We start from the raw sequence: 12,649 nt of genomic DNA on the forward strand, positions 1-12,649 counted from the left end.
TCGTTATTTTTAGTGAGACCTTTTGTTTGTTGGTCACCGTTTGGTAGTCATTACTGACCTGGTCACACAGTGAGGTTTTGTTTACGTGTTTTCGCTTGCAGAGATTTGTATTATTAGAGAAACATGTCATCCTGGATAACAGGACTGGCGGACAAGGCCGAAAACATTCTGAACAAGCTGGACCAGAATGCGGCAACGGCCCTCCAGACGGACAGCCCCACCGGAGCAGCGGATCCCATGCGCAGGAGCATGACCAGCAGCACCCAGTCCTTGTCCCTGAAGTCCACTCTGTCGCCAGCGAAGCGTTCGGTGGCCAATAGCTCATCCAGCGTAAAAAGCGAGGGCGGCGGCTCCGTGGTCACCAAGGAGATGCGCCAGAAGATGACCACGTCGGCGAGTTTCTCCCACAATCCCGAGGTCGGTTCCGGCAGCTCCACATTGTCCGACACCCACGAATTGGCTGCCTTCAAGATCGCCTTGAACGAGATTACAGCCGAAAGGGATGAACTGCGTCTGCGTTTGGATGAGCTGAACAACGAGACCGAGAAGTTCGATCTGCGTCAACACAGCCAGATGCTGGAGGCCCTGGTCAAGACACTTTCCGAGGAGCGGGACAAGGCGGTCCACGACCACAATGAGGCTCAGAGTGCCAACATGGCGTATGTGCACTCCATCTCCGAACTGGAAACCAATCTGGCCAAACTGCAGCAGGAATACATGAGCACTGCTCAAAAATTGCAGATGCAAACCAAGGAAACGGACCAGCAGCGCCAAGAACTACAGGAGTACCGCATCAAGGCGCAGCGAGCTCTGCAGGCCAAGGATTCCCTCATCGCAGAGTTAAAGGCCAGGCCCTCGGAGGAGGGCGCCGATCCCAACTTGGTAGCCAAGGACAGCGAGACCCGCTTCCTACAAATCGAACACGAGACACTGAAGCAAGAACTAGAGCATGCCAACGAGGAACTGCAAAAGGCTCGCCTGCAGCTGGAGGACTACCTCTCCCAGGAGAGACAACGGCAGCAGGAGCTGAGCCTAGCGCGCCAACGAGAGGAGACACTGGCCAAGGAGTTGCGACAGGCTCGCGAACACAGTGTGACCTCTGAGTCCGATCAAAGAGTGTTAACCCAAGAGCTGGCCTCACTCCGTCAGCAACTCAGTAACCACATGGCCGCCTCCGCCACCCGCCTCCAGGAGCGGGAGCAACAGCTGCAACAGATGCGCCAAAGGCTCAGCGAGGAGGCCAATACAGGAGCCAAAAACGATTACGAGACTCGGCTTAAGGCTCTAACCCAATCACTTGTCGAGCGGCAGACTCTTCTGGAAAGGGTTACTAGTGAGAGGAATGCCCTCCGTTTGCAGCACGAGAAGGCGCAGACGCAGCTGCAGCAGAACATGCACCTGGTTGAGATGGAGAGCCAGAGGGGCAGTTCCCGCCATGCTTTGCTCAACAGCACGGATGATGGTGAGAGTGACATGGTTTGGCAATTAGAAAACTCCTTAACACACATCTCTTATTTAAATATTTTCCAGTCAAGGCACAATTCCCGCTGCTCATGCATCCAAGTCCCTTCGACAATCGGGTGGCACGTCGCTTCAAGCGAGCTCTTCGCCAAGCCGACTCCATGGGCATCCGGGTGGGCACCTTTCTGCGTCGCTATCCCATGATGCGGGTCTCCGTGATCGTCTACGTGGCCCTGCTTCATCTGTGGGTCATGTTCGTGCTGCTCTCCACCACACCAAACTAATCGAATCGCATCGAATCCATATAATTGAGCAATTGTTTTATTTTTAAATAGTGTATGTATTGTATTTTACACGCCAAAATTGGATATCTAGGAATACTAGTATGTGTGTGTCATGTTTGTGGTTGCAACAGTTGTATATATCGTTAGTATACTTGTGTCTGAATTCGCACTCGTTCTAAATTCAATATTCAATAAACATCAACTATTTACAGAAATTGCAATTGGTTTAACGCTAAAAACATCAAGCAAACAAGTAACAAGACCGAAAATATTCGCACTACTAAGTTAGGATAAGGACGAGTCCTCATAGTTAAAATATTGCATAAAGAATCCAACTACAGAGACTGTAAAGTTGTTAAGTGAACGTGAATTAGATTAACTTCAGTTGCTGGGCAGAGCTGACGGGTCTAGCTAAGCGGAAGAAAACAGAGAGTAGAGGCTCTTGGGACGATTCGCGTAGAATAGGCGCTATATGCCCCGCAAGTTTTTGTATCAGTCATCGGCATGGTAGCTCACATAGACGGCATCGCCACCAATGCTAATCAGGCACTGACCCTAATAACAAAATAGGGGATTAAACCAAAAGGCTTACGGATATTTAAACTTGGCTTACCTGATTCTTATGCTGATTATCGAACAACATTAGTTCGGTGATGTAAAACGAGACCATGGCATTTCCGCCCAGTGAAGCTATGTGTGCCCTCACCACAGCCAGCAGTTCCGTGATAAAACCATGGACAAATCCGCTGATCCCGCCATTCTCCCGAATCGAGGTACTCTCTCGGATGAAGAAAAAGTTGAGGTTGCCCAAATATTTGTCTATACGACCACCGGGGATGAAACTCAAGGGCGTCAAATCCACTCCGTAACGATCTCGCAGAGGAAACTAGAAAGAAGTATACACATCTATAACATTTATAATATGTATAATAATAACATCTACTTACATATCGATTACGAGACACAGAGCCAACATTCAACGCCTTAACTCCAGTGGATGGTAATCCTGAAGCCAGGTTGTTTAGACGTGATGGTGAAGTTTTGCGCATTTTAAATGAGCTCATCCCGAATGGGGGTATAGCAGTACTGGTCGGCGTTGGTGTATCCACCATCTGATCCTCGTCCAGGGGAAATATGTAATCCTCCTCCTGCAGCATTCGTTTGCCATTTAATTCAGGCTGGGATTGGGTGGCGTGCACTGTGCTATCATGGAACCCGTTCTGCTGTTGTGGAGGTGGCTGCTGCTGTGGCACTGGACGACCACGTCCACGGTATTTCATTTTATTGGCATCGGTTAGACCCATCGCCATGCCAGTGACTAGCAGTTGAATTTGATCCTGCAACCGTGCAATATTTTATAGTTATAGTTAACTGTAAGCCAAGTACTATCATTCTACTTACCGTCTCTGGCAGATCCAGTCGGAAGCGAAGATCGCAGATGGCACAGGGTATCATGGTGCGCAGCTTGAAGTAAATGGTCTGCAGCAGTCTGTGGAAACATATATTTTTTATCTATTGATCACAACATTCATATTTAACACCTACCTCTGAAAGTGTTTGGGAAAGCCGTTAACACTTTGACCCACCTCCAGACGAGCGCGCCACACCTGAGTGAACATCTGCAGATTTTTGACTGTATCCATTTCCAGCATGCCCGGCACTTGCTGCGTATTGACCACATGGAAGCCTTCCGGCGGATATGGCTCCATGAGCAGCGAAATGATTTCCAAGTCTTCAATATCATCCACTTCCAAGACACACAGCTCTTTGTTGCCGCAATTCAGATCGATCTCGTTCATCTCCTCCTCATCAGAGTCGTCCGTATCCGATTGTTTATCCCCAGTGGCGCCTGTCGATGGTGCTCCTCCCGCATTGGCGGCCAAATCAGGATCCAAGCTCTTTAGCTGATAGATCTCCTGATTGCGCTCAAACGTCTCTTGCAACTTCTTTTGCAGCTCGTTCAGCTTTTGCTTATCGGTCCACGAATTACCAGCTACGATCTTGGGCACTTGCGGCACTGGCAGAGCAGTGAGAAACAGAGCTGTGCCCGTGGCTATCAACGCTATCATGCGCTCTCCAATGGCCACCTGGGTGCGTAGCCCGAAAATAGCATTCATTCCCTTGGCCTTCAGCTTGTTGATCAGCACCCGATGCAGTTCGTACTCCAGGAAGGGCAGTCCATCGGATATTTCTTTGGCGTTCAGCTCCGCACGCAGATCTCTCTTGGCGCGCACCACTTGGGCCTGCATAAAGCAACCGCGCCCGGTGACCTGCATGAACTCGGGCACTTCCAGAGTGGCCAAGAGTACGTCCGGCACTCGACCCTTGCGGCACACTGCACACTTCTTCATCTTAACGTTGAAGGGCACGGAGCTTAGGTTGTAGGGTATGTGGCAGATGGCACAGGCATTGCGGGGACCATTTAGTGGGGGAAGTCCGTAACGCTTGCCTCCCGAACTGTTGCCAGTGCCCAAGGAACCGCTGTCCTTGCCAATGCTCGTATCTCCGGCAGTGCTTCCGTTCCCCTCCTCCACGGAATTCGTCATGGCCGCAACGCTGGCGGTTGCCTTTGACATGGTGAAGATATCGGTTTGCGATACAGATCGATTGAACACCATGTTGATCACTGCCGCCGTTCCAGTGGCAGATAAAACGCAGACATCGTCACTGCAAAACAAAGATAGGGTATTAATTTCGCTTATCTCAACAGGTGGATTTAGGAAATTCTGATTAAATGATTACTAATTTATAAAGATTGTTTGGCAGTCAAATGTTTAAAAATAAAATCAATTATAGTTTCCATTCTTAAACTTTGTGACTTATTGATACTTACGAAATGGTTGTGGTCTCCGCATAGCCCAGCACTACATTGCAGCCCAGGGAACGGGCATGCGATCGGATCTCCATGCGCAGCTCTGTCCACCAGCTGTCGCGCACCTCCGGCTCATCCGGATTGGGCACTCGCTCCAGTAGTTTCACGGATCGTGCGGCGACCGTAGCACCCAGATGAAGAATAAAGCCCGTCGGGTACTTTGTCATGGTCAGGAAGGGGTATTCCAACATGTCTAGGCTGTCGGCTGCTGTTCCTGGTTTGGCTCCCACCGCCGGTTGCGTTAAACGCATCATGGCCGTGGCGGCCACAAGACGCTCACTGGCCACACAAATAGAGTTTCCTGCAGATGTAGAACATTTCGAACTATTATTTAATATTTAATACCAAAGGTGACCTTTGGGCCTTACACATAGTATATACATTTATATATACAGCGGAATGTCTTAAGCCAGAATAGACATTGATAATTTTGAGTTTGGCCAATTAATGAGAATGCATTTTACATTTAACTTCCTAATATAACCTAAATACATTTAGGAAAAGGAGATCGTTGTTTAAAAATTAAATTTACCAATTGTGTAAAGACCCTTATTAATTTTGATGTTGTCAAAACAAATTAAAACCTTTTTATTGATATCCTCAGTTCAGATCAAGTCCCACACACGTAATGAAAGTGTAGTGTAACATTTAAGGATAGATCGTTCGTATGAGGCATTCGCAAGATATGTGTGGGAAAGACTTGGCGATACAGAACAGCGGTCCCCCGCCCAAAGGTGCGGGCGGGGTGAAGAAACAGAGAGGAGCACGCACAGACACACAGAGGTACATCGAGAAAGGACACCGAGATTAGGCGGAGCATCTACTTACGCTTCCGGTGGAATGTAAAGGCTATGCCTGATGGCGAGATGCGGCAGCGGACGCAAAGATAGAGCGTTGGAAGAGACGTTTACGGTTACTCAGAGACGAGAGACGGTGAGAAAAAGACACACGGAGACGGCAAACACACAAATATTGAACAGCAACTGGTGCTTAGATGGTTAGAGCCTAAGGCCTTATCCTAGATCTTAACTACATGGATCGCAGATCCCAAAGCAGCCCTGATCCCTGATTCAGGGAAAAAATAAGTATTACATATCCTTCAATTTCGGGAGTTCACCCATGAGCACGGAATCGGGGCTGCAAACCTTGGAATGATCGCTTACATACCTTTGGGCGTGACACTTAGGTCGGAGTCGGAGGATCTTCGGCAGATCTCGCCGACGGTGACCGGCACCATGGTGGTGGCCGTCGAGGCGGTGGACGTGGAGGCGCTGTCCGCGTTCGTGGTCGCCGAGATGCCGCTCTTCGAGGGACTGGGCGTCAGCTTAAGACGACTGCTGCCCACCGGCGAGGCGAAGCGCTTCAAATTGGGACTGCTGCCCTCCACTGTTGTGGGTATATTGGTCGGTCCACTGCTTCCGGCTGCTCCTGTTGAGCTTGGCTGCTGTTGCAGGTCAGTGCTGGATCTAAATTCGCGTGGTTGTTGTTGTTGACGAATGGCAAATGGAGCAAGCAATGATGATTCATTATTGTGGTTACTATGGTTAGTACTATTAGAGATATTTACAGATTGATCTAATTGGGCAAGGCAGGGGGGGTTAAAGTTTTCAAAGGTGAAGTGGTCGGATTGGGTGGGGGTGGGTGTCGAGGGGCAGACGCGCAGCTCGGGCGCCTTCAGCAGCAACGTGTTGGGCGGTACAGGGGATTCGGGTGCCACCAAATGATTCAGTGAGGCACTACGCTGCATGGCCTTCTCGTAGGTGGAAAGCACGTTCAATTGCAGCATGGACGAGGAGCCACTGAGATTCGGTCCCAGCCAGTCATCGGAGCAGGTGGGCAACTCCGGTTGTGAGCTGTAGTACGGCTTGCGTTCCAGCGAGGGCACAAACGGCAGCTTTGGTCGCTTCTCCACTTCGCTACTCTTGGGATTCAGGTGCATCATCTTTTGCAAGCGACGAGAGAAGCCTTTGAAATCCTCGAGCAGATTGTGGTGCCTAGGACCCAAATCTTGTTGGCTGTTCTCACAGCTTCGCGTCTCTCCTGGCCTAATCCAATTATCCTGTAGGTTCTCCTCATCGTCGTCTGGGGACTCGTCCAAATTGCTATCGGGCGCTCCTATTTCCAAATCCAACTGTAGAGACTCTTCTTCTGAATCAGTTGAGTAATTGGATGATGGCCGGGTTTTGGCCTGAAACTCATCTCCTGGTAGATCAGGAGCCGAACGAGTGTTTTCCTGGTACTCCGACAAGCCGGGCACTGTGAGAAAGCTTTTGACAGGCATATGTCCAGGACGCTCGTCCGCATCGCTGCTGATGGAACGCGTTATGAACGGCGGAATAGCTGACTTGAAGGTGGACGCGTTAAAGCGAGACTTGCGCCGTCGCCTGAAACTCGAAGTGGCAGCCGCAGCTCCTCCAAAGATGCTGCTCAACGATTGCGTAGCATTCTCCGGGATCTTTGGCTCAATCCGACGGATAAGCGTGGTATACTTCTGAGTAAAGACCTTGCTGGAGGAGAGGGTTAGTCGGCGCATGCGGTGTCGCAATTTCTTCTCGCGACTTCGATCGCCTCGCTCGTCCTCCTGCCTTATGAGATTCTGCATAAGTTCCGCATCCTCGGTGTCGCTGCTGGCACTCTCCAGGTAGAACATCGTTGCTGCTGCCGCCGCTGCTGCAGACGAAGGCGCCGACGAGCTGGGCTCCCTATATATATTGAGACGATATTGGGGCGTGCGGCCGGAAAGCGGCAGACTTGCGCTGCTCGCCCCCGCACAGTTGAGGAAGTCTAGATACTTTTGTGTCAGTCTAGCCGTTTTCGGGTAAGGTGATACGGTACGTAAATGTTTTATAAACACAAACACGACACAACAACGAAACAACAACGTGCAATACGATACGACAAGGAGCGAAAGTAGAGATATCGAGGGATGAACATCGTCGGAGAGATTTCGGTGTGGGTTGGAGAACGTTCAAGAGAAGAAAGAAATTGCTTTAGAACATGTTTAAGTTGGCTTTCGACTAGCACCTACAATCGGCTACGGATGCTAAACCAAGACTTTTTTACATAAAGGGGCAGGTTGGCTTCGGTTACCGAAGTTACAAATACTCTTGCAACCTGAGATTTGTCATGGGTTAAGAAATAATCGAAAAAGAATCTTGAAGTAGAAGGAAGGTTCAGATATATCACGTTTTCCATGATTATTATTAGACGTTCCCATTTAATTATAACAGACTTATGTAATAAGTGTAATACAGACAAACAGACCATGACTAATTCTCTGAAAGAGTATGGTAATTTACTAGAAAAGTCATAATTCTGACTCATTAGATGACCCCAAGTGCCAAAAAATACTCACTCTTCGATGAGGGCCACATCCGCGCTGTTCGGCTGACTGGTGCTGGTGTCCTTGATCAGCGTGACAGCCGTTCCAATGCCTCGGGCCACCACGCCCACATCGCCCTCCAGATCGAAGCACTGGGTATAGCCGATGACGGCATTGGCGCCCATGTTTATGGCCTTCAGGCCCATTCTCCTCTGCACCTGGCCCGACAACTTGAGGAATACCACCTGTCGGGCCTCATTGGAAGCACGGGGAGTGCGAATTTTGTCTATCCACTGGTACTCCGGATCGTCATTCACCACCAGTTCCTCAACGAAGCCGTGAATCACCTGGGCGCGGTAGCCAAATGGCACACACTGGGCTGTGGAAGAAAGTTTATTAGTCTTTCTTGGGAAGATGTAACGAACTGATCCTGCTTTCAATAAAGCAGATTAGCTTGAGGACCGGATAGTCTGGTACAAAATCTACATACAGTGGAAGAAGGGGATGCCGCAGGAACTCTGCCGAAACTTATTGACGTCCGAGAAGAGATCCACCTTGACGATCACATTGATCTCGCCTCGGATGCCATGCATCGTATCGAAGACCGGAATCCAGCCGGAAAGCACGGTGCCCTTGCCGTGCACCGCCTGACTAGAGCTCTCCAGGCACAGGGGATTCAGGCTGATGTTGACCTTTCCGATGGCATCGTTGGCGGAGTACGTATCATAGTCCATCAAGCGGATTTGCAAGGGCTCGTCCTGCAACTCGGCATCGTCCACCTCGAAGCGGAACCTTTCCGGAGGAAGCAGTTAGAGTATGAAGAAATAATTGAAGCTAAGACCTCACCAATCGGTGTTCCAGGTGGGATTCAAGCTCTTGCGGAACACATCCGTCTTATGGGTCACCGAGGCCAGTTTGATCTCCACGAAGGCGTCCGTGGTCTCGCTGCTCTTGTCCATCACGGGCAGGTTGCGCGCCGCCTTGATCTTCACTCCCACCTTGCCCGGCATCCTGTCGCTGTCGCCTGTCGCCCCTTTTCACCAGATACCAGATTGTAACCACGGAATTTCGACCAGAAGGATTCACGTTTTATCTTCTGTTTTCCATTTTCCCAGTTCTCAGTGTGACCGCAGTGGGGAAGTAGCGAAATTCCAAGAGATGAGTCTTTGGGGTGGGAAAGGGATTAGCTTTGTTTTGAGCAAATATAAATGAAAGTGGGGGAGTTACACAAATCATAGGGGTTTGATGAACTTAATTATTCAGACTTAGCTAAAACACCTGCTAAGAAACATACTTACCGCTAAAATTAACGTTGAAGTGGCGATCAGTGATGCCAACCTGGTAACTCGATTTAGGAGCTTGGCTACTTCTGGAAAAAATATCTATTCCTAGACATATTATTGAATAATTAAAAATGGTTTAATGCACCTTTACATTGATTATTTACTGAATAAAAACCTATCGACAATCAATTTGATCTTAATTCCATATTGATTTTTACAGAGTATGGATTTTAGCACATGAACAGATGTTCAAAACTAGCTATTTAAAGCCAGATTTAACAAATGGCGGCAACCCTGCTTAAGAATGCAAACCGCTGACGAGTGGGCAGCCCTGCAACGAAAATCAATAGTCGCCGCCATATTTTTTCACTCAACGCAGACCAACGCGCTCCCGACCCCCGAAAATGTTTAGATAAATAAGTTAATTAAGATAAGCCATAGTTGAAAGTGCATCGATCAGAGCAGTGAGCAAGTAACCAGTGACCATCGACAGCAGCGATTCCCCTTCGCCAGCAAAACCGCCCGACTCTCCGGCATCTGAGTGCTGCTTCTTCCCCGTGCTCCTTCAGTCTCGAAATCCGCGTCCATTCTTAGGAAGTTCCAGTGCCAGTGGTAGTGATTGTGTTCCAGAGTGCTTGATCGGCCAGCGAGGAGCATGGAAGGAGCTTCAGTGTCCTCGTCATCGATGGGCGGCCCACGTGGCGGCGGCTTCCGCGGACGCGGCGGCGGAGCACCCATGCGCGGTGGCTTCGACCGCGGAAGGGGTCGTGGAGGTCGCGGTCACTTTATGGGTGGCATGCGCGGAGGCGGCGGCAGCGGCATGGGCGGGGGACCGCCCATGCAGGGCATGATGTCGGGTCCTCCTCGGGGTATGCGTGGTTCCCGCGGCGGAATGGGCTACCAGGGACGCGGCGGTGGCTATCAGCCGCGCGGTGGAGCCCCCATGGGCATGCGTGGCGGTCGTCCGCCCTTGTACTCCCAACGTAAGTTCACCAGCCAACCCCCTGACTCCCAACCGCACCTTTTATATCCAATCCAATCCAATCTAGCTCCCAAACAACACACAGGTGCCGACAATAACAAGACCGTGTCGCCAGTGCCGACTTCGGCGATCAGCGGAGAACAGCCAGCAGTTGACTCAGCCGGCGACGATGCCACCGATGGCCAGGCATCGTCGGTCGCTCCCTCGAGCAATTCGCATGGCGGCAGCTCTGCCCCAGGCGGCAGCAATGGCGGCGGACCTCCTCCGTATCTGGGCCGTGGCCGGGGACGCGGTGGTCCTTTCAGCGGACGCGGACGAGGTGGCGGCGGCTACAATTCGCACATGAACGGCAGCGGCGGTGGCGGCAGCATGTATGGCGGTTCCCACAGCCACCACAGCAACTCCATGGGCGGCGGTCCGGGCGGAGAGCACGGCTCGATGTCCAGGCGCGGAGCCCCGCGCGGTAGGGGCGGCTACAATCAAGGTATGAGTCGGCCACCCTTGCATCATCATCAGGCACATAATCCCAATACACAACTCGCACCGGTACCAGCTCTCAAACGCGGCGCTCCCGGTGGTCCTGGTCCCAAGCGCGGTCGCTACGAGGGCGGTCCCTACGGCCAGCGGCCCATGACGCCCAAGTACCACTCCACCCAGCAGCACATGGGTGGCGGCGGAGGCGGCGGCATGTCCTCGCAGTCTTCATATGGCTCGCCGCCAAGTCATCATGCGCCAGCGCAGAGGTAAGACGTCGACATATCGTGTATAGAGTAGCATAAATATTGGATTTATACTAGGTTATATAAGTTTATAGAGGTAGATTTAGTTACAAACATCTATGCAACTCTATTTGATGGCTGATAACTAAACTTAATCACTAACGTTCTCATTTCTATACAGTCACCATAGCTACCAGACTCATGACCAGACCCAGCAAGTGGATCCCTATGCGCAAAGTGGCTACAGCGCCCCAGCCACCCAGCAGGGATACAATGGCTACGGCCAGAGCGGCGGCAGCACCTATGCGACCCACACATCGCAGACTAGTGCCCCGGCCAGCAGTAGCTACGCCCACCACGGCACTGAGTACGATCAGAGCCAGTATCAGAACTACAAGTGGGTTATCTACTCTTGACACCCTTTCCTCTCTTCCGACTGGACCATTCATTTACTAATTTAATGTGTTTCCCAGCAGTTCGACGGGCTATGCTGCTCCGCAGGATACGCGGTACCAGTCGTACAGCCAGGACTACAGCCAGCAGTATGGCTCGACTGCCGTGGACTATAATGCCACCGGGCAGGCGGACTACAGCCAGCATGGACAGCAGAGCACTGGCTACGACGAGCGTGCCTATGCGGGTTATGGTAGGTGATTTCAGAGCTCCCAGTTGCATCATCCGTCATCGGTCATCGTCTTCTTGCAGATTCGCAGGCCTACTCGCAGAGTTATTCGAATGCAGCCGCCTACTACTAGACAACCGCTTCCCACTCCCACCCCTGACGGCACACTAGAGATCAGAACGCTGCGCGTGCTCCGATAGGCCAATAAACCAAATAGAACGGGGATTAGGGCAGAAAGAAATCGAGTAACAGGAAGGGAATCTAAGTTTAATGCAGAGAATAACTTGCGACACATTATGATACACAACACACACCCACACACACACGCGGTCACTCAGAACATACAATTTTAGTTGTAAGGAAACAGTTCTCTTTTTCTTAGCATATAAGCCAACTCGTGTTTCGACGTCTTTCTATTATAAACCCCTTGCCCAAATTAATATTTCCCACTTGTTTTCGTTTTGTCTCCCCATGAATCCTGAACAGAAATATTGAAAATACCCCCGCATTGCCTGTTGTTTAATGTTTTCTTGATAGACAAACGGAGCTAGCCTGCACTGAGCTCCAGCCTAAAAAAAGTTATGATTATGTGCTCATCCTTAGTTCCATTTACAATTACGATTCAACTGTGACCAAAGTATGCTAAAATCATATTTTTTATATGACGGGAAACTACGAGTACGTACATGATCTTCTCAATGAACTAAACTAAATTTAAACATTTTGTAAATCATGTCAAATTGTATACAAATGAATGCAATGTATATTTTAGTTGTTAAGTTCAAAACAAAACCGCAAACGACTCTCGACACAGTGAAAGTTGATTTTCAATCCCATATACTCCTGAAAAGCGTTTATGATTTTGCAAGAATGTGTTTTTTCTTTACCATCTTGACGTGAATGACAGAAGCCAGACTTATTATTTTCTTTTTGTTTTACAAAAACTCTTCTTATAGCCACAATTTAAGCAAAAAAGTTCGTAATTATGTAACTCCTCTAAATTAAGCTGAGAAAAACAAGTAACGAAATACACAAAATATATTAGCGAAAGATGCAAAAATCATAACCATTATCAAAGTCAATAAAATAATGTTCAAAAATGTG

The 12,649-nt window shown here is 49.8% G+C and overlaps 3 protein-coding genes across 10 annotated transcripts; 2 read left to right on the top strand and 1 right to left on the bottom strand.

The window, feature by feature from the left end:
* The first annotated feature begins 66 nt into the window (after nt 1–66).
* Nucleotides 67–1,960, top strand: LOC108026267 (golgin-84). The gene is made up of 2 exons (XM_017097127.3): nt 67–1,462; nt 1,531–1,960. Exons 1-2 carry the CDS (start codon nt 124–126, stop codon nt 1,743–1,745), a joined length of 1,554 nt encoding a protein of 517 aa, XP_016952616.1. The 5' UTR covers nt 67–123; the 3' UTR covers nt 1,746–1,960.
* On the bottom strand, nt 1,767–9,062 carry LOC108026265 (C2 domain-containing protein 5). Of its 2 annotated transcripts, none has more exons than XM_017097126.3 (10): nt 8,786–9,062; nt 8,430–8,731; nt 7,973–8,318; nt 5,785–6,083; nt 4,579–4,918; nt 3,291–4,412; nt 3,147–3,234; nt 2,693–3,082; nt 2,359–2,631; nt 1,767–2,300 (listed from the first exon to the last, which is right to left on the bottom strand). In XM_017097126.3, the coding sequence occupies exons 1-10, from the start codon at nt 8,947–8,949 to the stop codon at nt 2,238–2,240; spliced, it is 3,387 nt and encodes a 1,128-aa protein (XP_016952615.1). In that variant the 5' UTR covers nt 8,950–9,062; the 3' UTR covers nt 1,767–2,237. The 2 variants fall into 2 exon arrangements, with proteins under 2 accessions (XP_016952615.1, XP_016952614.1); XM_017097125.2 differs by having other exon boundaries at nt 5,785–7,421.
* Nucleotides 9,063–9,556: 494 nt separating this feature from the next.
* Nucleotides 9,557–12,649, top strand: LOC108026360 (loricrin). Of its 7 annotated transcripts, none has more exons than XM_017097271.3 (6): nt 9,557–10,205; nt 10,272–10,688; nt 10,758–10,947; nt 11,105–11,320; nt 11,397–11,569; nt 11,629–12,649. In XM_017097271.3, the coding sequence occupies exons 1-6, from the start codon at nt 9,878–9,880 to the stop codon at nt 11,676–11,678; spliced, it is 1,374 nt and encodes a 457-aa protein (XP_016952760.1). In that variant the 5' UTR covers nt 9,557–9,877; the 3' UTR covers nt 11,679–12,649. The 7 variants fall into 7 exon arrangements, with proteins under 7 accessions (XP_016952760.1, XP_016952761.1, XP_016952762.1 ...); XM_017097272.3 differs by having other exon boundaries at nt 11,400–11,569; XM_017097273.3 differs by having other exon boundaries at nt 10,290–10,688; nt 11,400–11,569.

The sequence above is a fragment of the Drosophila biarmipes genome, chromosome 3R (genome assembly GCF_025231255.1).
Source record: "Drosophila biarmipes strain raj3 chromosome 3R, RU_DBia_V1.1, whole genome shotgun sequence".
NCBI classification, from domain to species: domain Eukaryota; kingdom Metazoa; phylum Arthropoda; class Insecta; order Diptera; family Drosophilidae; genus Drosophila; species Drosophila biarmipes.